The sequence below is a fragment of the Monocercomonoides exilis genome (genome assembly GCF_001643675.1).
Source record: "Monocercomonoides exilis strain PA203 chromosome Unknown scaffold57-524287, whole genome shotgun sequence".
In the NCBI taxonomy this organism is placed as follows: Eukaryota; Preaxostyla; order Oxymonadida; family Polymastigidae; genus Monocercomonoides; species Monocercomonoides exilis.
The window spans coordinates 151,170-172,044 of NW_027150602.1; the positions used below are offsets into that span (position 1 = coordinate 151,170).

Here is a 20,875-nt window from a genome sequence, read left to right on the forward strand (position 1 = left end):
AAAACTTTGTGAATCTGTTTGCATATGAACTTAAAAATGTTTAAAATGAAACAATAAGTGAATTACAACTCGAACGACTTCGAAACAAAAAATTCAAAACTTATCACAAAACGATAACAAACAGTTTCAGTAATTTTCACAAATTCTCTTCAATGAGACAATTGAATGCGAAAAGACTAAAGATAAAACTTTGGTTGCAAAATTCAAATGTTGAATAATACAGTGAACAAATAAATAAAAATAAAATAAAATGAAAATAAAAATAAAAAAAATGGAAGAGGAAGAAGAAGAAAAAGAAGAAGAAGAAAAAGAAGAAAAAGAAGAAGAAGAAGAAGAAGAAGAAGAAGAAATGAAAGTGAAAGATTGAGTTATGAGAAATATTAATTCTTCTTCTTCAAAATCTTTTACGCAAGTCGAATGTGTTTCAAATTACAGAATCAAAAAAAAGAAGGTATTCTCAAAGACAAAGTGAAAAGCATAAATTGCTGAATAAATCTTTGTCGCTAAGAATTGAACAATAACTATGAACAATGTCTTCGTATCCGTTTTCCTCCAGTTTTCCAAAGATTGCCTTTCGTTTTGCAAAAAATATCTCCTTTTCATTTTGAATTCTCTTCCTCTCGCTCAATTCTCCCAATAATGTTCTGACGAACGCTTTTACTCCATTCCATTTGGAACTGCTACTTCTCGCTTTATTTCTTGCATTGAATATTTTGATGAGTTCACATAAAAAATCTGTGCAATATTTTATTTGCTCAGATTTCAAAGTCTGCTGAAGCATTTTCTCCATCATTAAATCTACAGCTCCTTCTTTCAAAAGCACGTCTAGAAGATTCCTGTTCCGCTCTAAAATTTGCTGAAAGGGGAAGAGGAAAAGCCAGCCAGCGTTTTTCCTGTTATCTCCTGCAGTTCTGCACAATCTGACGAGGCATGCGACAAGGCTGCAGGTTGTTTCTTCGTTAAAGCTATCCATTTCGATATAATCTGTTACAAGCTTGCACCATCTTTGCATAACGCGCACCTCTTCCATTTCTCTTAGCTCACTTTCGTCTTTCTCCCAGTCGACGCATCTTTGCAACTCTTCCAATTCCTTTTCGGCTTCTTTCACGAAATTCAATTCATTCAGTACAACTTCTTCCAATCCTCTTTCGTACTGATATCGGTTGATTAAAAAATTCCAAGCAGATTGATATGCAAGTCGTGTGAGTTTAGAGGACTGTTGATAATATTTAATGATTTCAGTAATGCTGCTCAAATACAATTCTTTATTCAATTTCTTTTTTAAAAAAAAATATTTTCAAAATTTTGTATATAAGTTTGAATAAATAAAAATCACACATCACATGGGTTTACGTTGCTTAAAGCCAATAAAGCCATTTCCACCTCTTTCCGTGTTTCTTCACTTTCATCTTTGTTCAAAGCAACCTTAAACAGATGTGTCAAGCAAACGTCGCACAGTCTTTCCGCGACATAATCTCTTCTCATTTTCAGAAAAAGATAGCTTTCACAAAAGTTAATCAGTAATTTCTCGTTTTCATCTTTTTGATTCCTTTCTTCGTTAAAAATTCTTGCAATAATCCAAGTCCACATTTTAGAGTAATAAAAGCTTTTCGTTGATATGTTTTTAATCACATTTAAATATCCCATTTGCTTTAGTAATAAAACAATATTTTCAGGTTGTAATTTATTTTCTTCGAAAATACTTCTCATTTTATTGAACATGTTCATCGAGAGAATATAATTCAATTCTTTTTCATTCATCTTGTTTATCAAAGTGCTTATGGCTTCTATTTGCTGTTTTTGTATATCATATTCGCAATGATTCAAATGATAGAAAATGTCTTTTCAAATTTTGTTTTCCGTTTAAAAACCACTTTAAAAAAATATAACAAGAGCAAACCATTAAATCTTTGTGTTAATGAAGACTGCCACGTAAAAATATATGAGAAATAATATTAATAAAATGAATTTGAAATCATATTTTGGGAAAATATTCAAAAATTCTCGAGAAAGAATTCTTTAAAAAGAAAACCTGAAACATATCCATTTTGTTCGTTATGTATTCAATATGAAGTTAATCTTAAATATATATATTTGGATTTATATTTATATATAACTTTTTAAATTATTTCTTTAAAGATTGTAAAAAGATTGAAATTTTATTAATCCTTTTGAACAAACACACAAATAATGCATAAAGGGTTGATCAATACATTTAGGTGTTTTACAAACCTTAATTAATCATTTGAGTTAATAATGTAATGTACGAAGTTGTTGAGAAGGTACTTGATTGTTTTATTCAACATTTTCTTTTTTTTAAGTGAAGGAGGAAGTTATGATGAAATTTTAACATGAATGTTTCGGATTTTGTATGAAAAAGTGAAGATTTCATTCACCGTTTATCTGAATGACTTTTTTTTATTCCTTTTCGCATTTCTATATATTTAATTAGCATTTTACTCATTTTTCTTTCCTTCTTTCAACACTTATGTTTTATGAAGTATTTTCATAATAATTTTTTTTAATTTAGAATGAACTATTTTTCAAGGTTTGCCGAAGAATATTTCATTTTAAAATAAGTTTCAAATGATGTTAGTAATTTGCGTGTGAACAAAAATGTTATGATCACGATTTTTTGTCTCTGAAAGAAGCTTTCAACTTTTGGGCATTTCAAATTTTTTGTAATTTTTAACTTTTTGTAATTGAATTTTGATGATTTTTATTTTTCATTTCTTGTGATTTTTATATCTTATTTCTGAAAACAAGAATGTTTTTACATGATATGATTTGTTTATCATTATTTTCAATAGAACAATATCTTTTTGAATATTGTGTTGGTTTTCACTTATATATATATATATATATTTGAAACAAAACAAGATAAAAGCATAAAATTTTTTTCAATGAAAAACTAAAAACTTTCAAACTGATCAAATGATTCCTTAATTTATTAATTTCATCCTAATTGCGGAATATTAAGGCTTCACTTTTTATTTAATTAAGTCTTTTTTACTGTAATAATGCCTGCTAGTAAAAAGACTCCGCAAGAACATGTTTGCCAAAATATGACCCGCAAAGTTAGAAAGTGGTTGAAACACGAACTCAAAAAGCCCGTTAGTATCCCAGAGGATCTTACAAAAGGAGCTGTTGTCTGCGAAGCAATCAACAAATTGTGCCCAAAACTTATTGAGGAATTCGATGCAGATCCAAAGAACGTTATTGCACAAACTGCAAACTGGAAGAAAGTACTTTTTTGATTATTTTTCTTTAAATAAAATAATTTTTGTTTTAAACAATAGATTAATGCAGCACTCATCAAATGTGCAGTCGCTCCATCAGAACTTCCCAATGCTGTTAAAGCTGCAAAAGGTGAAGCAGAAAAGCATGTTCTCTTCCTCGTTTACAAATTGAGCAATCGCGCAAAAACACTTCGTGTTGCTCCTGAAAGTGTTGTGAAGAAGATTGCAAACAAGGAAGCGAGAATTCGCAAGAGATTTGAGTTAAAGAAAGAAAGAAAGACTGAAGCATTGAGAGAGAGAACAATGGGTGCAATTCGTGCTGCAAAATACAACCGCAAGTACAAGAAAGATCGCAAGAAGAGAATTATGCTTCATCGTAAGGCTGAAAAGAAAGGCAACTTCTATGTTCCGCCCGAACCCAAGCTTGCCTTTGTGATGCGTCTGCGTGGTGTGAATGGAGTACCACCAAAGCAAAGAAAGATCCTTCAACTGTTCCGTCTTCGTCAAATTCACAACGCTGTCTTCGTTCGCCTCACAAAACCAACACTCAACATGCTCAAAGTCATTGAGCCATATGTTGCCATTGGATATCCAAGTGTTAGAACCATCCGTGCTCTTCTCGTAAAGCGCGGATATGCCAAAATCAACGGACAGAGAATTCCTCTCACTTCAAACAAAGTGATTGCACGTGCATTGGGCAGATACAAGATTAAGACATTGGACGATTTGATCTGGCAAATTGTGACAATTGGAAGACACTTTGCCAAATGCAACCGTTTCTTGTGGCCATTCAAGATGAACTCACCAAGAGGAGGATACAAGAAGAGCAAGTTGAGGCACTTTGTCGAAGGAGGAGCAGCAGGAAACAGAATGGGAATGATTAACAGGCTTATTAGAAGATGTTTGTAAAACAAAAGGCTCTTTTCCAATACCAAAAAATAAACATTTCACTGATCATTTTCAAGAATCTTACAATATTTTCACAACCTGGTCATGAGATCATAATAACCATAATTTTAGGCATTGAATTGTTAGTTTTTTTTAATATTTTTCTTTCAGCACACATCATCTGAAATGGGACCTGGCTCGAGTAAACAAAAGCATTTTGATAAATCTGCGTATCCGTATGGGCGTTCTTCATATCGTGTTGAAGAGCTTCTGCAATCTTCTGCTTATCAAACGTGGGTTATGGAATATGAAAAAACACCTGAATATAAAACAAATCAAACTTTGCCTGAAAAATTGCCTAGAGAGGTAGAAAGAGATTTGCTTGAAAGACATTGCAGGGAGCATATGGAGGAGCTCACCCAAGAAGTTAAAAGACACCTTTCAAGCTTTTCACAACCGGTGATTGTTAAATTTGAACTCTCAGGAAAACTTATACAATTAGATGTTACAAGGTACCCACATAATTCTTTTTCAGATTCTTTCATCGTTCTTTTTTTTTTTTCATTTTTATTTTGAAAATTTTATGAAAAATTGTTGTGTCAATTTGTTTGAATTTTTAAGTAATGATACATGCAAAATATTAGGTCCACCTCGCACAAAAAATCCAACAATTGTTGGAGAGTTTTCTTCTTCTGGCTTCACTCCCGCTATGTCGCAGTAAATAAACAATTGAAACAATAAGCCATTTTCAAAGCAATTCACTTCAGTGTTTTTGATTTCTTGATCAGCTTTCTTCAAAGCTGTAGTTATTTTATTTTTTTTTAACTTCATTTCAAAGTTCGCTTTCCGTGATTCACTTTTTCCTTACTTCTGCTTAAAAATTCGATTTCAGTTATTATTTTCTTTTTTTGTGAAATGAAACAACAATAAAAAAGATTAAAAAGATGTGAAGTGATAACTCAAACTTTATACATGCTTCGAGCCTTTATTTGATTTCTTTTTTTTCATTTCATTTATGGAATGCTTTTGTTCTTTCTTTTCATTTGTCTTGCGTTTCTTTTGTGCACCTGAAACACCTTTTTCTCTATCTGAATGATTTTGATCGTTTTCAGCGTTTTTTTCATTGTTTGCAGCATCGTTTTCTTTTCCGCTCAATTTAATTTCATTGTCCAACAGAGCATCCATTTCAAGCTTAATTTGGTCTGCTCCTTCAATCTTTACATCATTGCTTTCCATTTCTTGGCCATTATCATCAATGACATCTCCTTCATCGTTCTTCCCTTCCTCTTCCTCTTCTTCCTCATCATCATCATCATCGTCTTCTTCTTCTTCTTCCAATTTCCCCATTGCCTGCTTAAACGGAGAAATAGCATCCGCCTCGTCAAACGAGAGTGCAGTCTTGATGTGCCGCAGATGCTGCTTCGGTATTTCCACTTCTTGTTTCACTGCTCCTTTCCCAGAAGGCGCCTGAAGCACAGAAAGCTCGGCGTCTCCTTGTTTAATCTTCACTGCCCCCGCTGCCTTGGCAGAAGAAACAGAAGCAGACGCGCTGTCTCCAGCCTGCCCAACAGCTGCCGCGCCTGCCTTTGTTTGCAGCCCTTCCTTCTCTCCTCCTTCTTCTTCTTCGCCCTCGCTTTTTTGCATGGCCGCCAGCCGCTCTTTGAAGGGAGACACAAAATACGGAATTTTGCCTCGCTGGAAGTCCGCCAGTACCACCTTCGCCACGCTGTCTATGTCAGGTTCCCCTCCTTTCAGCAGTCTCCCCATTTTCTGCGCTAATTTCTCGAGAAATTCGTTGGGAGTCGAATAATCGCTTATCTAAATGAAGGAAAATAAAAAAGGGGTTTGAGAAAGAAAAGAATTCAAATTTAAATGGAAGGAAAATTTAAAAAAAAATAAAAAGAAGCAAAAGAAAAATTTACACGAATGAACGGGGAAAAAAAATAAGAAATCAAATATAAAGCAATGAAAAAGATATTGAATAGCCAAACAAAAACAACAAAGCTTATCAAACCCCGTAGAGCGCATCGATGTACTGTTTTTTCACCTTCTCCATGACCATCGGGATGTGCGAGGAGGCGTCCTTCAGATTCTCCACACGCACCACTCCCTTCAGCACAAGCTGTGTGTCATCATCACTGGAGTCCGGGGGTACAATTCCAGGGCAGTCGATGAGGAAGATGCCGTTGGTGAGGGCAACATACTGCCACACTTTCGTCTCCCCGGGGATGGGCGCCACGCGACACACCGCCTTTTTCCGCAGCGTGTTGATCACAGACGACTTGCCCACGTTTGGATAGCCAATCAGCCCCACAGAAATGTGCTTTTTGTCTGAGTGCAGCAGGCGAAACTCGGAAAGAAGCTTGAAAAGGGCGTCTTTGCCAAACGGCTTGTTGATGTTCGCGTGGAAGGCAAGCGTGGGGAAATCCTTCGACAGAAGGAACAGATAAGAACGCTGAATTGGCAAAGAAGCAAGACATATGAAAGATTAAAATAAGCAAACAAACAAATTAATAAATAATGAATATTTAACTTATTGATGATCAACGTTCACAGATATAAGCATACAACTGCCCAAGTTGGCACCAAATCGCATTTGTTGATGATGAAAAAGAGATGCTTGTGGGGGCAGTTCTCTTTTATGTACTTCTCAACGTGCTTTGCTCGTGTGCCAAATGGATCGCGCGCATCTAACACAACAGCCACAACATCCGAGGCATCGATAACCTTGTACAATTCTCCCCAGATTCGTTTAGATTGGCCTTTGTCAAACATGGAATGTCTCACAGCATCTTTGAACTCCATCTCTCGAATGATGTTTGAGTCTTCTTCAGGATCATATTTTTCTAATAAAAATGGAAAAAAAAGTTAGCTTTAACTGAAAAAATAGGATGAAATTATTATTTTCGTTCAAACCTTGTTTCGTCATTGCACTTTTAACAAACAAACTGATTGAATCATCTTCATCTGCTGAAGATTGAAGATCTTTCTTTGGTACACTCATAAATGGAAGTTCACTTTCTTCTTCAGCAGATTTATCTTGTTCGTTAAGTGTAAATGAAAGTTTTGGTCGTTTACGTTGTGCTTTTGGACCAAAAGTATTCTCAAATGAATCTGCAGACAAAAGATGCATTCGTCTAGTCTTTAAGCAATATGAGAACAATAAAAAAATAAATTATTCCAAACTTTTCCGGGTTGTATAAGGCTCATTGGAAATTTTGGTGTTGACAACACAACTGACAGAGGGTTGTTTTTAGCTTCTTCATAATCTTTTCTCACTTTTTGTAAAACAGCTTGAGGAGCAAAACGAGAACCACCGAATAAAGTTTTATCAGGAGGGAGACGAGCTTTGGGTCCGCATGCTGGTTTCGAATCCTGAAAGTGAAAATTTGATGATTTCAAATTTCCTCGTTTTCCACGTTCTAATTTTATTAAATAATGAAAATTTAACAATATTTATTTATTGACAAAAATAGACGCTAACTTGGCCTTTCTCTGTACATCTTTACTCTTTTTATTGTTGATTGAGAGCGTGCATGTCCAATATGCTGGGGAGCACGACGATCTGCCTTGTCTGAACTGCTCATGAAGGCAAATAAATATTTAAATATATGAAGTAAAGTTTATTTTGATCTGAAAATTTGAGACCGACTGAATCTGTTGTAAAACATCACAAAATACTTTTGACAATCATTTTCAACTTTCTATTTGCTATTTTGAAGAAACCCAAATCCAAATCACACAAGCCATAATAATTTATGATTCAAACAAAAATATTACGTTAATTTTTTGATCCATTAAGAAACATATTCTCAGCATGTCTACAAAAAAGAGATCTTTGCTTAAAGTTTTGGTTCTTGGTGATTCAGGCGTTGGTAAAACGTGCTTGATAAGACAATTTGCTCAACACAAATTCAGTACACAATACAAGGCAACAATTGGTGCAGATTTCCTTACAAAGGTTTGATATTATTGTTTGTTTCGTATATATTTTCGAAAAATCTTTCAACTTTAATATTTTGAAATTCCAACAACTGATTTTAGGAATTTATCCTTGATGACAGACAAGTGACAATGCAAATTTGGGATACGGGTTTGTGTTATCATTCAACTTCAATTCAATTATAGCAATAATATTTTTTGAAAAACTTTTTTTTATTTAATATTTGTAATATATAGCTGGACTTGAAAGATTCCAATCTCTTGGTGTTGCTTTTTATCGAGGGGCAGATGCATGTGTCCTTGTTTACGATGTGACAGTTCCCAAATCCTTTTACAATTTAGAAGGTTGGAAAGATGAATTCCTGTTCCAAGGTGCACCTCAAGATCCTGAACATTTTCCGTTTCTTGTTATTGGAAACAAGACTGATCTTGAAGATTCAAGAGCTGTGTCCACAAAGAAAGCTGAAGGATGGTGCAGGTCAAATGGAAGCATGACACATTTCGAAACTTCAGCGAAAGACAACACAAACGTAGAACAAGCATTTTTCGATGTTGCAAGAACGGCTATCAGCAGAGAAATTGTTGAAGATGATGAAATTCAACATGCAGTGGACATTCACACGGATGTTGAACCAGACAAAATAAGATGTTGTGGCTAAAAATCAATTTGTGCATATAGCTATGGTGCAAAGAATACGGTTAAATGATTTCTATTTTTCATATCTCTGAAATTCTCAATCTTCTATTCTAATTTTATTTCCGAGTGGTTTTGTATTCTGTTATATATTTACATGTTAATTGTTTTTGTTATTCTTTTCAATTTTATTTTTTGATGTTAAGTTGAATGTTTATGATCATTGTATTTTAGTTATAAATAGATTGCATTTTAAGTTAAATATTTATTTTTATGGAATATTTTGACACAAAAATAAAGATGAGAAAAATATGAAATAACTTGAATTTTAAGGGTTTTGATCAAGTTTATTGTGTGATGTCATATAAACTTTCTGCTCTTCCAAGTGGTTTCCGCAAAGAAGGTCCAATTGTTCTGGTATGCACTTAGTTATTGTGAAATAATTCCAATGTGCAATATAATTTTATCTTTGAAACAACTTATAAATTTATTTTTGTTCTCAAGTGCATCCTTGATGGGTATGGCCTTGGAAAGGATGATCCCAGTGCAAATCCAATTGTTGCTGCACATCCAACCTATATTAATGATCTTATTGAAAAGTCAAAATCAGCCGGATTGTACAAGCAAATCCGTGCTCACGGACCTGCTGTTGGACTTCCATCAGAATCTGATATGGGCAACAGCGAAGTTGGGCACAATGCAATGGGTGCCGGCCAAATTTACAGCCAAGGAACCATGTTGGTTGATGAAAGTTTCAAGACCGGAAGAATGTTCAAAACCGAAAACTGGAAAACTGTTGTCGGTGAAACAGCAAGTCACAGTGGAACTTTGCACATGTTTGGTCTTCTTTCTGATGGTAACATCCACTCTCATATCGGACAAGTTGAACAGTTAATCGATGGTGCTGTCGAAACAGGCATCAAAACACTCAGAATCCACGTTCTTCTCGATGGACGTGATGTCCCACCAGAGTCTGGCTTGAAATACATAGACATGATTGAAGCAAAATTGGCTTCACTCGCAGCAAAGGGAGTTGATGCGAAGATTGCTTCAGGAGGTGGGAGAATGTATGTGACCATGGATCGTTACAACTCTGACTGGAACATTGTACGCCGTGGATGGAATTCAATGGTTCATGGAATTGTCGAAGAGGCAGACATTAGCGACAAGTATAAGGGATACTATCACTCTGCTCGCGAGGCTATTGAAGCATGCAGAGCTGCTTTCCCTGACAAAAAGGATCAATACAATCTTCCATTCGTCATTGTTGATGAAGCTGGATCCCCCATCGGAAAAATGAAGGATGGAGATGCTGTCATCAATTGGAATTTCCGTGGAGATCGTGCTATTCAAATCAGCAAGGCCTTTGAGTTGCCCGATACTGAATTTACTTTCTTTGATCGTGGAACAAAGCCCAAGGTGCGCTATGCAGGTCTTCTTGAATACGATACTGAGGTTCACATTCCCTCACAATTTCTTGTGCCACCACCAGAGATATCACACACACTTTCCCAGTATCTTCTTGCCTCTGGTGTGCCATCGTATGCCATTGCTGAAACACACAAATTCGGTCATGTCACATTCTTCTGGAATGGAAACAAGAGCGGATATATCGATGAAGCCCATGAGTTGTACGAAGTTGTTCCATCACTTCCAAATTCTGAAACAGAGACTCATCCAGAGATGAAAGCCAAAGAAGTCACTGATAAACTTGTTGCTGCTCTGGAATCCAAGAAATACCGCTTCCTCCGCGTGAACTATGCCAACGGAGATATGGTTGGCCACACTGGAAACTTTGACTCATGCGTCAAGTGCGTCCAATGCCTCGATAGAGAAATTGCCAGATTGGATGCAGCTGTACGCGCACAGAATGGCATTCTTATTATCACAGCTGACCACGGTAATGTTGAAGACAAAGACCACAAGGGATCAAAGACATCGCACACTTGTGCCCCTGTTTTGTTCTCTGTTACTGACTACACATACAAAGGTGAATATACTCTTATTCCAGATACCGTTAAGCCTGATGGGGAAGGAAAAGAAGGTTCTGGACTGTCCAACATTGCTGCAACAGTTATGAATCTTTTGGGATTTGAGGCACCTGATGTCTATCGTAAGAGCATGATTCAATTCAAGTAAGTATAAAATAACGTTGTTTGGATTTTGCCTTATGTTAGATTGCTTCGTTTTACGTTTGACGAAGCTGATGAAAGTATTCACTACATTTTATTCTTAGTATTCATTTAGATCATATTTTTGTGCTTTAACATCAATTTAACACTGACTTTAATTTGATAAAAATCAATTTTTATGATTTAAGCTGCGTATCATTTTTTAACAAAAATGTTCAAAAAAAAAAAATAGCAAAAGAATGCGATTGACGTTAATGTAATTCAGATTTAGGTTTTTGCCAAAACTTAAAAGAGAATCCATAATGATTGAAAGTACATTCTTACAAATGAGAAAAAATGAAAAGCAGATATTTGAATTTCAGTATTTAGAAGATCACTTCAATGAGAAAATATTGACGTGAAATTGTAGTAATCAATTTACTCAGATGCAGCCTTTGCTTTTTTTTGTGCTTGTGGTTTCTTAGCTGCAGCCTTTGCCTCTTCAGCAGCTTTAAGTTCAGCTTCTTTTGCTGGGAAGCGGGTGTACAACACAAATGATCCGTGGCGAACCAATGGCTTAATCATCTTCTTGCGGCTAAGCATGTGAATTGCGCGGCGTGCAACAGTTAAGTTGCATTGAAGACGATCGGCAACAGAGGCAATAGTGATATTTTTCATTGTTGGGACGCTTGATATGAGTTTTGCGTATGATGGAGCATCGAGCAAAACGGCTGCTGCTCCTTTCTGCTCCTTTGTTGAAACTTTTGACCATTTCTGAAAATAATATTCAAATAAATAATAAATGTTCGATCAAAAGAACATCGTAGTTTGGAATGATAAAGAAAATTAGTGAAACAAATTTTATTGAAACAAATTATCGTGAATATGACAGTATAACCTTTTTTACTTGTTTTGCGCCATGACGGGCTGCGGATTTGGCTGCCTGAATCTGCTTACTTTTTCCTCCGGATTGCTCTTTTGCTGGCTGTGGTTTTTAATATTTTAATCAAGGCAAAAAATTATTTTCGAAAAATATTTAAAAGTTATCATTCAATATTTCATATATAACCAAATAAAAGCAAACCATGTTTTTTTATTGATCTAAATATTCCAACAACGGGCTCAATTTTTTTTTCTGTTTAACAATAATTATCAATTAATCACAAAGTGAAATTTCTGTTGCTTAAAATGCAAGCGTCAAATTAAAAAACAGCATTTTCAGTAGATTTATGGTATTAACATTTTTTATTGCTTGTGACTGAATTATCATCATAAATAAGTAAATAAATAAATAAATAAATATATTTTTTTCATACATGAATTAGGATTCAAATAACATCTTCACACATAATGTGTCTATATCAGTGATTCCTGTTCACGGATATGAAAAAATAACTTTTATTGGAAATCTTAGAAAGATTTTTGTCGTTTAAAGTGAAACAAATTTTTCTTGTTAAATACAAAAAAAAGCTTGAATATCCGAATTTTTTTAATATCTATTTGTAAAGGAAATCTTTTTGAAAATGAAAGATAAAAGTGTTTCACTCACATATGAAAAAGAAAATCATAATTACAGTTTGTGCAAAAAATACCTGACAAGATCGATATCTCAATAACTGCAAGAAGAAAAATTCTGATAATTTTCCTCAAAATACAGATATCGCACAAAATACCGGACATCGCACAAAATACCGGACAAGATCGATTTCTCTATAACTGCAAGAGGAATTCTTCTGACAATTTTCCTCAAAATATATCTCACCAATCCAAACTCATTTGACATTAAAAACTTTCAAAATAGCTTCATTTGTGCTAAGAAAAAAATAATTATTAAAACTTCGGAGAAACTCAAAATTCTATTTCTCCGAGATTTCAAAAATTAATTTTTTCTGAGCACAAATATAGCTGAAATGAAGTCTTGTTTTTCAAATGAGTTTGTATTGACGAGATGTGTTTTGAGGAAAATTATCAGATTTATTCCTCCTGCAGTTATCGTGATATCGATCTTGTCCGGTATTTTGTGCGATGTCCGGTATTTTTTGCACAAACTGTATTTTGGATATGAATAAAAATATTGCATATGAAATTGATTATGTAAACATAAGAGTGAAAATGAAAGAAAATGGGGATTTGATGCAATTCTATTTGAAATTGTTCTTTTCACAAAATTTTTGTGTTTTTGATAAAAAAAAATGATCATGATTATTCAAGCACGAAGTTTCTTATACGCAAATCATTATTCAATAAACATAAATATATCACTCAATAATATTTATTATATATATATATGTTTTATGTTGTCATGGACAAGACCCAGGACAAGGACAAAACTTTGGATGTTTCATTCAGCTTTTTTTTGACGCAATTCAACACTTTTATATAGAAAAATTAATTGATTATCGAGTTTTTCGTGTGTTTTGGGGGTTGTTCATGCAAAATGAAATAGACTTCAATAATTTGCAATTGAAATATCAGTTTATAAAAGTTTGACACATGAAAAGCAATTTAAACAAATTATTGTTTGATAACGTTGAATCACGTTGACATATGCAATGAACATATAATTTGCTTCTCAAATAAAATATTTTTGAATGTAATTGAAGATGGATCCCCATTTACTTTTTGAAATTAGTTTTCTTTTCCTTTTTTCACTGAGGATAAGAATCTCTTCTTCTGATGTATCTGGTTGCTCTTTTCGATCCTCTGAATTATCAGATCGTTCGGTAGAAACATCATCGCAAAAAACTGTTTTCCTTCCATGGTTTTGAAAGTTGAAGTTTTCAACAGGTTCTGTGATATTGGAGATTTTGCACTTAACATTAGATGATTCCTTCACATCAGAAACTGTCACATCTTGCTTTGTTTCTGAGCTGTTTGGCTGACTTTTCTTTTTTTTTATCTCCTTACATGGAAAAGCTTTTGAAAAAAGTATCTCCTGTTATTAATATCTTGCTGATATTGCTTTATTGTGAAGATTTTCAATCGAATTTTCAGCCATCGAAGAGGCTTCAATGTTCTGCGGAAGACACTAATATACGACAGAAGGGTCAAATGTGTAAATTCTGCATGTTTCGAATGACTTTCCCACAATTATTGGAGAGAGAGAACAACTAATTTCTTCTGTTGCAGCTGGTATTAATGATTTTTAGTTTGAAGAAATTGACGAATCAGAAGGAACCGAGAATGTTCTTCTTTAGCCGTTTTTAAAATGTGCGTTTTCAAACCTGTCCAGCTGCTGCGTTAGATGTGTTGTGTGTGATGGAAGAATCAATTAATGGATTTAATGATCTCTGCACCAAGATATCACTGGAAAACTTAGGCGAGAGGAATGCCCATCAAGTATAATCAAAGCGTAGGAAGACTGTCCATGAAGCTCAACTCGTTTCTCATTAATTTTTGCAATAATATTTCTATCATAACCTTTTCAAAATCTCTTCTTGTCATCCAGCCTGTCTTATTTGCTAAACAGTTAATTCGATGATACTTCAATTCCCTTAGATCCTCGGAAATTGTCTGAGAAGGCCATAGCATGATTGGATCCAAAGATGTTCCATCCGAAAAAACGGTGAAAAACAATGTGGGATGTTTTCTTCATTGTGTTTCTGGAAGCGGGGCATGTTGCGTTTCTTTTTTCACAACAATTTCCTAGTCCGACTGCTTCATAAAGATGATAGTTACGTCCATATTGATAATCAAATCAGATGAAATCTGAAAATTAACATTATCATTTTTAAACAACGAAAACCAATTCCTCATATTTTCAATTGAAGACGCTTGAAGGCGATGAAGATCTATAAAAGTTGATTTTATTAATTTCAGTAATCCACTTTTCTTTATCAACCTGCGTGCCCATTTTTTGCTGATTTTCCTGACTTCAGGCGTTGGTGTGCATTCCTTCTTTTTCTTCATCATCATATTTTCTGACTATCAAAAATGCACAATTAAAAAACAAAACAAACAAATAGCAACAAACGAATCTGACAATGTCTGAAACTGCCAATTTGTTTGCAGTTGATATTTGTGCAATTTAACAATCTTCTATTTCCTCGATTATTTCTTCACCAAACAATCCTGGAACGCCAATTTGATGAGGATCATGCCATGCTTTTTTTGATACCAAATGCCTGAAAAGGGAAGATGAGTTGTGATTTTGGCCTTCACAAGATCTGCAGATTCGATTCCATCTTGTTTCAAAAGATCATAAACTTTTTCTGCTTTTAAAAGGAACCTGCAAGGCTCTTCTGAAGCATTTTATGTGATAATTAACTGGAAGGGAAAGGTGATTTATTGTTTGCTTTTTTCATATGAATAATGTGCATTTGATCATTCCAATTTTTATATTTATTCTTTTTGAAGAGACGATTATTTTGACATGCATTCAAAAAATGCAATAAAAAATGCATGTTATGAATAGATCTGCAATTAGCAATTGTTATGAAGTCCCGTTAATAACAGCTATTCTGGACTGATTTATCCTGGGTTTTGTCCCTGAAGAGATGTCCAACAAGACAATTTATTATTTTAAATCATATTTCTTCTGAGATGATGTGCAATTTGAAAAACTTGTTTTGCATTCTCATTAATAAACAATATTAGTGACAGCACTGTCTGAATAATAATATTACATGAATTCCTCTCAAACGAATGTTTTTGTGAAAGATACAATAAAAAAAATTGAAATGCAAAATTTCCTATGAATTTCCAAAAGAATATTAAAAATTCTGCACTCCTGCAAATGTTATGATATCAAAAAATATCATCCAACTTGGTAGAGCAAATTGTAGACATATCAATAGAAGAGGAATATTTAAATAATATGATGTTGGAATTTTTTTAATCTTTCTGGAACGATCCAAAACAAAAATCTTTTTTATTTCCGTGTTGAGTCATTATTAAAGCATAACAAAAAAATATGTCAAAATTTTTTTGAAAAGTTCCTTTTGTTAAATTTACAAATAAATTAAAAATTTTATATTTCAATCAAATATTTGTTTCCAAATGCCAAATTTCATTGTCATGAAGATAAAATATAGGCTGTGTAATTATTGCAATTTTAGTGAAGTTTCGTTTGTGGAAACAAAAATTAGATTGAAATAAAAACTTTTTAATTTATTTGAAAATTAAACAAAAGGAACTTTACAAAAATATTTAGACAATATTGTTTTTTTTACAATTCAATTTACTTAATAAAAGTCTAGAATTATTTCATTTTGCATTATTTGTTGTGCATGTGACAAAAAACAAAAAACCCGCAAAAATCCAATCTGTTTTCCTGAAAATAATCAAAATGAACAAAAAAAAAAAAAAAAAAAAAAAAAAAAAAAAAAAAACTATTGTTAAATTAACGTATCATCTTTGAATTGGATGGGCGAAGTCTCCATCCAATTGCAAGAAGGTTATTAAAAAAAGATGAAGTAATAATGCAAACAAATAAGGAAATTGTCAAAAAAAATCTGATTTTTTTTGCTTTCAAAAAAACTTGAAAATAACATAAAAAATTCATTCTAATTTGTTCGAAAAAATGAATCACAACACAAATGTAATTAAAAATAATTAATAAACGTATATTCGAAACTGTAAACAAACAACACAAACATAATTCCTCTCAATAACATACAATTTTCAAATAATATATAAAACATGTCTAATAAATAAGATTGAGGTGTTCGAAATGAACTTTTAATATTACTATGCACATTCAACATTTTTTGGCTCCTTTTCTTTTTCGCTCCTCAAGAGGCATGAAATGATAATCACAACAATTAAGGCAACCAAACACACAAGAGCAATTGGCACCACAATTGAAACAATGAGATGAATCATATTCTTCTCAATAAATTTCTCGTACAAATCAGACATCTCGCAACTTTCACATGTCGCGCCCATCAGCCATCCTTTGTTTGAGCTGGTATAAGATGAAGCAAAAGGAAATGCATTCCTGTTTTTCCCAAACTTATGAATATCAGGAACTGCAAGAAACAACGAAGTGTCAACGTTACCGGCTCTTTTATTGCTCTTATCAAAACTCAAGTATTTAAGCTCAGGAAATGTTAAACGACTAGTAGCCTGTGCAAGACTAATGGTCACAGCACCAGCTTTCCCTTGCTCCGCAACACAAGATACAAACGAGCAATTGAACGATCCATCAAAGTATACAAAAGAACCATAATTTGTTGAATGAATGTAAAGTCCAGCGACAATTCCAGACTTTGAACGGATATTATCCATCCAAATTCCGTCAATTGCAACAAGCACTTCAGATGATAGTGATGTGCTAGTTATTTCAATAGCTGCACCATTTTCAATGACAACTCTATTTGCCACAATCTCATCTAAGTAAACACATGAACAATGAAACATAAATGGACTTCCTGCAAATGTAATCTCTGTAACATTACTTGAAAGCTCAACATTATGAAGCATTGCAATTCCAGCGGTTATGTACAGCAAAGAAATATCGCACAAAGAAGATGAGCTTTGATGTTGAGTAACAACAGCTTGGGCTCGATCAAATTTAACATGATTTAAAGTTAAGAATTTATCAAAAGAAGTACCAGAGACAGATGATATTAATGCACATTCATCTTTTTGATGAAGTTGATCGCACAGATTCAGCGGAAATAACAAATTTAAAAAGCTAATGTTTACCATTCCATCATATTGAATTAAGTTATCGTTAACAGGAGATGGTAGAACACCAGTTACGAGAACTTCGCAATCCATTTCACGGTTTCCATCGTATTTAAGTCCTCTAAAAATAAATGAAGATACAGTTCCATTAAGAATTCCACAATATGATTCTAATGGAGTATCTGCTTCAATAACATGAACTTCATATGTTCCATTTGAAGTTCCTCCTATTAATATATTATCCATATTTGAAAAGTCACCTGCAACGTCAATTAAACTTGTTCCTTGTCCTGTAGCACCAAACTTAACAAAAAATATTTTTCGTTCGTTTTCTTCATAAACAACAGCATTATCCTCAATATTTTCAAAACTATCCATTACAGAATTGACAAATGATGATAATGCAGCAAGAAATAATACTTCTTTCAACATAATTCAGGATAAAACACTCTCTATTCTCATTTCTTCATATTGGGCAAGATCAAAACATTCAGCGGATACATCTCATTTGAATTATTTTCTTCATTTACATCATAATATATTTCCATTCACCAAAGATACATTTTTTAAAAAAAAAATCAATGACAATTAAGTTTTGCAACATAACGTTAAATAATATTAAATTCGAATAACTGAAGAGAAAAAGGATGAAAAGAGTGACAAAGAAAAAACTATGTTCTTCAGAAGCGCATTACATAACAATGATCAAATTTATACAATAATCCAAGTTGTTCTCAATACATAAACAAAATATGCGAACATTTGGATTAATTCAATATTATCAGTAAAATGAATATAAACAACAAAAACTGCATAAAAAGAAGAGGTTATTAACTTTTGTCAAGAAAAGAAGGCGTTTATTTCGAGCGAGTCAAAGACGAAGACGACAAAGACTACTACTTTTTGCTTGGCGGTCTCTTGTCGTTAGTCTCCTCGATGACCTTCAGCTGCTTCTGGTAGTCGTCCTTGAACTTGTTCCGGATAAACTCGCGCTTCATCTTGAAGGAGGCTGTCATGCACTTGTTGCTGTCTGTCCACTCTTCCTCACACACAACAAGCCCTCTTGGTATCTCGAAACGCCGGATTTTGTCTCTGTTCTCGTCGCTCGTCTTCTGCAGCTGCTTCAGTATGAACGACATCAGCTGCGTATCGTGTGAGAGCGCCCTCCGAAGCGACATGGGAACTTTGAAGGAGTCTCCCGAAGAGGAAGAGGAGGAAGAGGACGAGGAAGAAGAAGAAGAAGAAGAGGAAGAAGAAGAAGATGATGAAGCGCTTTCCACCACAGGCTCTGTCTGCTGCTCCTCCTCTCCTTCTGTCCATTTCCCTTCCCAGTACTTCTTCACTGCTCCATTCCCCCAACTCTCTGCGCCTGTCTCTTCTTTCATCTCCTGGCTCAGCAGCGTATCCCACTCCGGCACAGCAAACGCCACCAGCGCCGACGCTGTTGATGGGCCATACACCATCAGCTGGTGCAGATACGGGTTCTTCTCCACAAACACCTCCTCCAGCCGCTCTGCACAGATGAACTCGCCCTGCGACAGCTTGAAGATGTTCTTCCTTCTGTCAATGATCTTCAGCGAGTCCATCGGCTTGCCGTCGTCGCCTGGGTAGATCCCTTCCACCCACATTCCCACATCTCCTGTCTTGAAGAAGCCGTCCTCGTCAAACGCTGCTTTCGTCGCCTCAGGATCCTTGTAGTATCCCAGAAACACCTGCGGGCCTCTAACCAAGATTTCGCCTCTCGGATACGGCTTGTCGTGGACTGAGTAGTCCATCTCTGGGATCGACTTCAGCCGCACCTCTGAGCCCGGATAAGGCGCGCCCACGTTTCCGAAGTCGAAGCCGATGATCTGCCCGCACGTGATGCACGCTGTTGACTCGGTGAGCCCGTAGCCTTCCGCGATGATGCAGCCGAGGCAGACGGAGATGAACTCGGAAATGTGTGGCGGCAGAGACGCTGCCCCGTTGTACACAATTCGAATGCGTCCGCCCATCTTCTCTTTGATCTGGTTAAATACAAGCGCATCTCCCCATTTGGCTTCTTGGTCTGAGGAGGAATGAATGTTATGTATGCATCATTTGAATGAAAATCAAAAAAATAAAATTTTAAAAAAAATTTTTTTTTATTATTAATGAGAAATCACAAACGAGGAAATCCAGCTTTCAGCTTCTTTAACTTTGCGTTGTAGGCGATGTTGAATGCCCATCTCTTCAGCCAGTTGGACGACTCAATTTGAGAGTATATTTTGGAGTATGTTTTTGAGAACACACGAGGAACACCTGACCATTGCAAAGTCACATCAAAAAGAATTATGATTTTTATTGTTGCACAAATATTTCGAAATATTAATATAAAAAAAGAATACATCGTCACATTACCTGGCAAGATTGTTGGACGCAACGCAGCAATATCGTCGCTGATTGTTGTCATTGTGCCTGAATAATATCCGAGTGCACAGCCAAACTGAAGAATGGTAATCTCCAGCAAGCGAGCAAATATATGGGCAAGAGGCAGATAAGAAATCATGTAATCCTGTTGGTCCGGAGGTGGAGGTGGAGCTCGGGTCATCAGCATAATCGCACCAGAGCATATGTTGCGGTGAGAGATTATTGCTCCCTTTGGCGTTCCTGTTGTTCCAGATGTGTACACGATTGTGAAAACATCTTCTGGCTTCGGGACAACATCAGGAACGGGCTTTGATTTTCCAAGAGCAACAATATCCGAAAAACGATGTGTTGCACCTTCTGGGCACGGTGCGCCAGGCTTTGTTGGATCATCAATAACAATCACATACTGCAAAAGTGGAGCGATTCCTTTGCTTCTCATATCAGCGACAAACTGAACTTTATCAGATGTTAAAATAACAGCTTTCGAATCTGAATGAGTAATAATAAACTGACACTCCGCAGCTTGGTAAGAATCATACACAGGAACCGAAACGAGAGACTGAACACAGCAGGCATAATCAGAAACTGCCCATTCAGGACAATTCTTAGCGAAAATTGCAACATGATCACCCGGATTTAATCCAAGATTTCTTAATCCAGAAGCAAAACACGTAACAATCTCATCAACTTCGCGATATTTCATAAATACATACGGACCCTTTAAAATATTAAAATAGAGGTTATTTCGATTAACATAAAGAAATCTTGTTGAAAAAATAAATTAATATATTATTCAAAACTCTTTTAGTTGTGCCAGGAATGTATTGGCGAAAACCAAGAAAATCATTTTCAGCAAATGTAACTGTATTCTCCCTAAACAAACGGTAAACAGTAAGTCCGTCAAGCTTGTAATATGAATGTGAGTAGGGTGTAAGTTTCGAGCAGGTATGAATCGGTGTTACGTCCGAGCTCATTTATCAATTGATTCTTGATTCAGAGAGATTTTTACAAATTGAAAGCCTGATCAAAAAAGTAATACATAT

General features: G+C 34.9%; 9 protein-coding genes across 9 annotated transcripts; 4 read left to right on the forward strand and 5 right to left on the reverse strand.

Moving 5' to 3' along the window:
- Nucleotides 1–457: 457 nt before the first annotated feature.
- On the reverse strand, nucleotides 458–1,485 carry MONOS_18253 (uncharacterized protein; the record flags this gene model as incomplete). Its single annotated transcript, XM_067871255.1, has 2 exons — nucleotides 458–1,276; nucleotides 1,339–1,485. The coding sequence occupies 2 exons, from the start codon at nucleotides 1,483–1,485 to the stop codon at nucleotides 458–460; spliced, it is 966 nt and encodes a 321-aa protein (XP_067719962.1).
- A 1,510-nt stretch (nucleotides 1,486–2,995) lies between these two features.
- Nucleotides 2,996–4,267, forward strand: MONOS_5135 (putative 60S ribosomal protein L7-3). The gene is made up of 2 exons (XM_067875257.1): nucleotides 2,996–3,245; nucleotides 3,300–4,267. The coding sequence occupies exons 1-2, from the start codon at nucleotides 3,021–3,023 to the stop codon at nucleotides 4,146–4,148; spliced, it is 1,074 nt and encodes a 357-aa protein (XP_067719963.1). The 5' UTR covers nucleotides 2,996–3,020; the 3' UTR covers nucleotides 4,149–4,267.
- Nucleotides 4,268–4,313: 46 nt separating this feature from the next.
- On the forward strand, nucleotides 4,314–5,022 carry MONOS_5136 (uncharacterized protein; the record flags this gene model as incomplete). The annotated part of the gene is made up of 2 exons (XM_067875258.1): nucleotides 4,314–4,639; nucleotides 4,749–5,022. 2 exons carry the CDS (start codon nucleotides 4,314–4,316, stop codon nucleotides 4,846–4,848), a joined length of 426 nt encoding a protein of 141 aa, XP_067719964.1. The 3' UTR covers nucleotides 4,849–5,022.
- On the reverse strand, nucleotides 5,002–7,735 carry MONOS_5137 (putative nucleolar GTP-binding protein 2). The gene is made up of 6 exons (XM_067875259.1): nucleotides 7,612–7,735; nucleotides 7,314–7,549; nucleotides 7,044–7,269; nucleotides 6,696–6,973; nucleotides 6,142–6,582; nucleotides 5,002–5,945 (listed from the first exon to the last, which is right to left on the reverse strand). The coding sequence occupies exons 1-6, from the start codon at nucleotides 7,712–7,714 to the stop codon at nucleotides 5,094–5,096; spliced, it is 2,136 nt and encodes a 711-aa protein (XP_067719965.1). The 5' UTR covers nucleotides 7,715–7,735; the 3' UTR covers nucleotides 5,002–5,093.
- Nucleotides 7,736–7,923: 188 nt separating this feature from the next.
- On the forward strand, nucleotides 7,924–8,957 carry MONOS_5138 (Rab7a2). The gene is made up of 3 exons (XM_067875260.1): nucleotides 7,924–8,088; nucleotides 8,172–8,220; nucleotides 8,307–8,957. The coding sequence occupies exons 1-3, from the start codon at nucleotides 7,945–7,947 to the stop codon at nucleotides 8,726–8,728; spliced, it is 615 nt and encodes a 204-aa protein (XP_067719966.1). The 5' UTR covers nucleotides 7,924–7,944; the 3' UTR covers nucleotides 8,729–8,957.
- Nucleotides 8,958–9,042: 85 nt separating this feature from the next.
- Nucleotides 9,043–11,022, forward strand: MONOS_5139 (2,3-bisphosphoglycerate independent phosphoglycerate mutase (iPGM)). The gene is made up of 2 exons (XM_067875261.1): nucleotides 9,043–9,120; nucleotides 9,208–11,022. Exons 1-2 carry the CDS (start codon nucleotides 9,061–9,063, stop codon nucleotides 10,840–10,842), a joined length of 1,695 nt encoding a protein of 564 aa, XP_067719967.1. The 5' UTR covers nucleotides 9,043–9,060; the 3' UTR covers nucleotides 10,843–11,022.
- On the reverse strand, nucleotides 10,993–11,921 carry MONOS_5140 (putative small subunit ribosomal protein S25e). Its single transcript, XM_067875263.1, has 3 exons — nucleotides 11,899–11,921; nucleotides 11,713–11,799; nucleotides 10,993–11,588 (listed from the first exon to the last, which is right to left on the reverse strand). The coding sequence occupies exons 1-3, from the start codon at nucleotides 11,899–11,901 to the stop codon at nucleotides 11,253–11,255; spliced, it is 426 nt and encodes a 141-aa protein (XP_067719968.1). The 5' UTR covers nucleotides 11,902–11,921; the 3' UTR covers nucleotides 10,993–11,252.
- A 4,350-nt stretch (nucleotides 11,922–16,271) lies between these two features.
- Nucleotides 16,272–17,876, reverse strand: MONOS_5141 (uncharacterized protein; the record flags this gene model as incomplete). The annotated part of the gene is made up of 1 exon (XM_067875264.1): nucleotides 16,272–17,876. The coding sequence occupies one exon, from the start codon at nucleotides 17,874–17,876 to the stop codon at nucleotides 16,503–16,505; it is 1,374 nt and encodes a 457-aa protein (XP_067719969.1). The 3' UTR covers nucleotides 16,272–16,502.
- A 158-nt stretch (nucleotides 17,877–18,034) lies between these two features.
- Nucleotides 18,035–20,863, reverse strand: MONOS_5142 (long chain acyl-coA synthetase). The gene is made up of 4 exons (XM_067875265.1): nucleotides 20,633–20,863; nucleotides 19,824–20,550; nucleotides 19,593–19,724; nucleotides 18,035–19,491 (listed from the first exon to the last, which is right to left on the reverse strand). The coding sequence occupies exons 1-4, from the start codon at nucleotides 20,804–20,806 to the stop codon at nucleotides 18,341–18,343; spliced, it is 2,184 nt and encodes a 727-aa protein (XP_067719970.1). The 5' UTR covers nucleotides 20,807–20,863; the 3' UTR covers nucleotides 18,035–18,340.
- Between the last annotated feature and the right edge of the window lie 12 nt (nucleotides 20,864–20,875).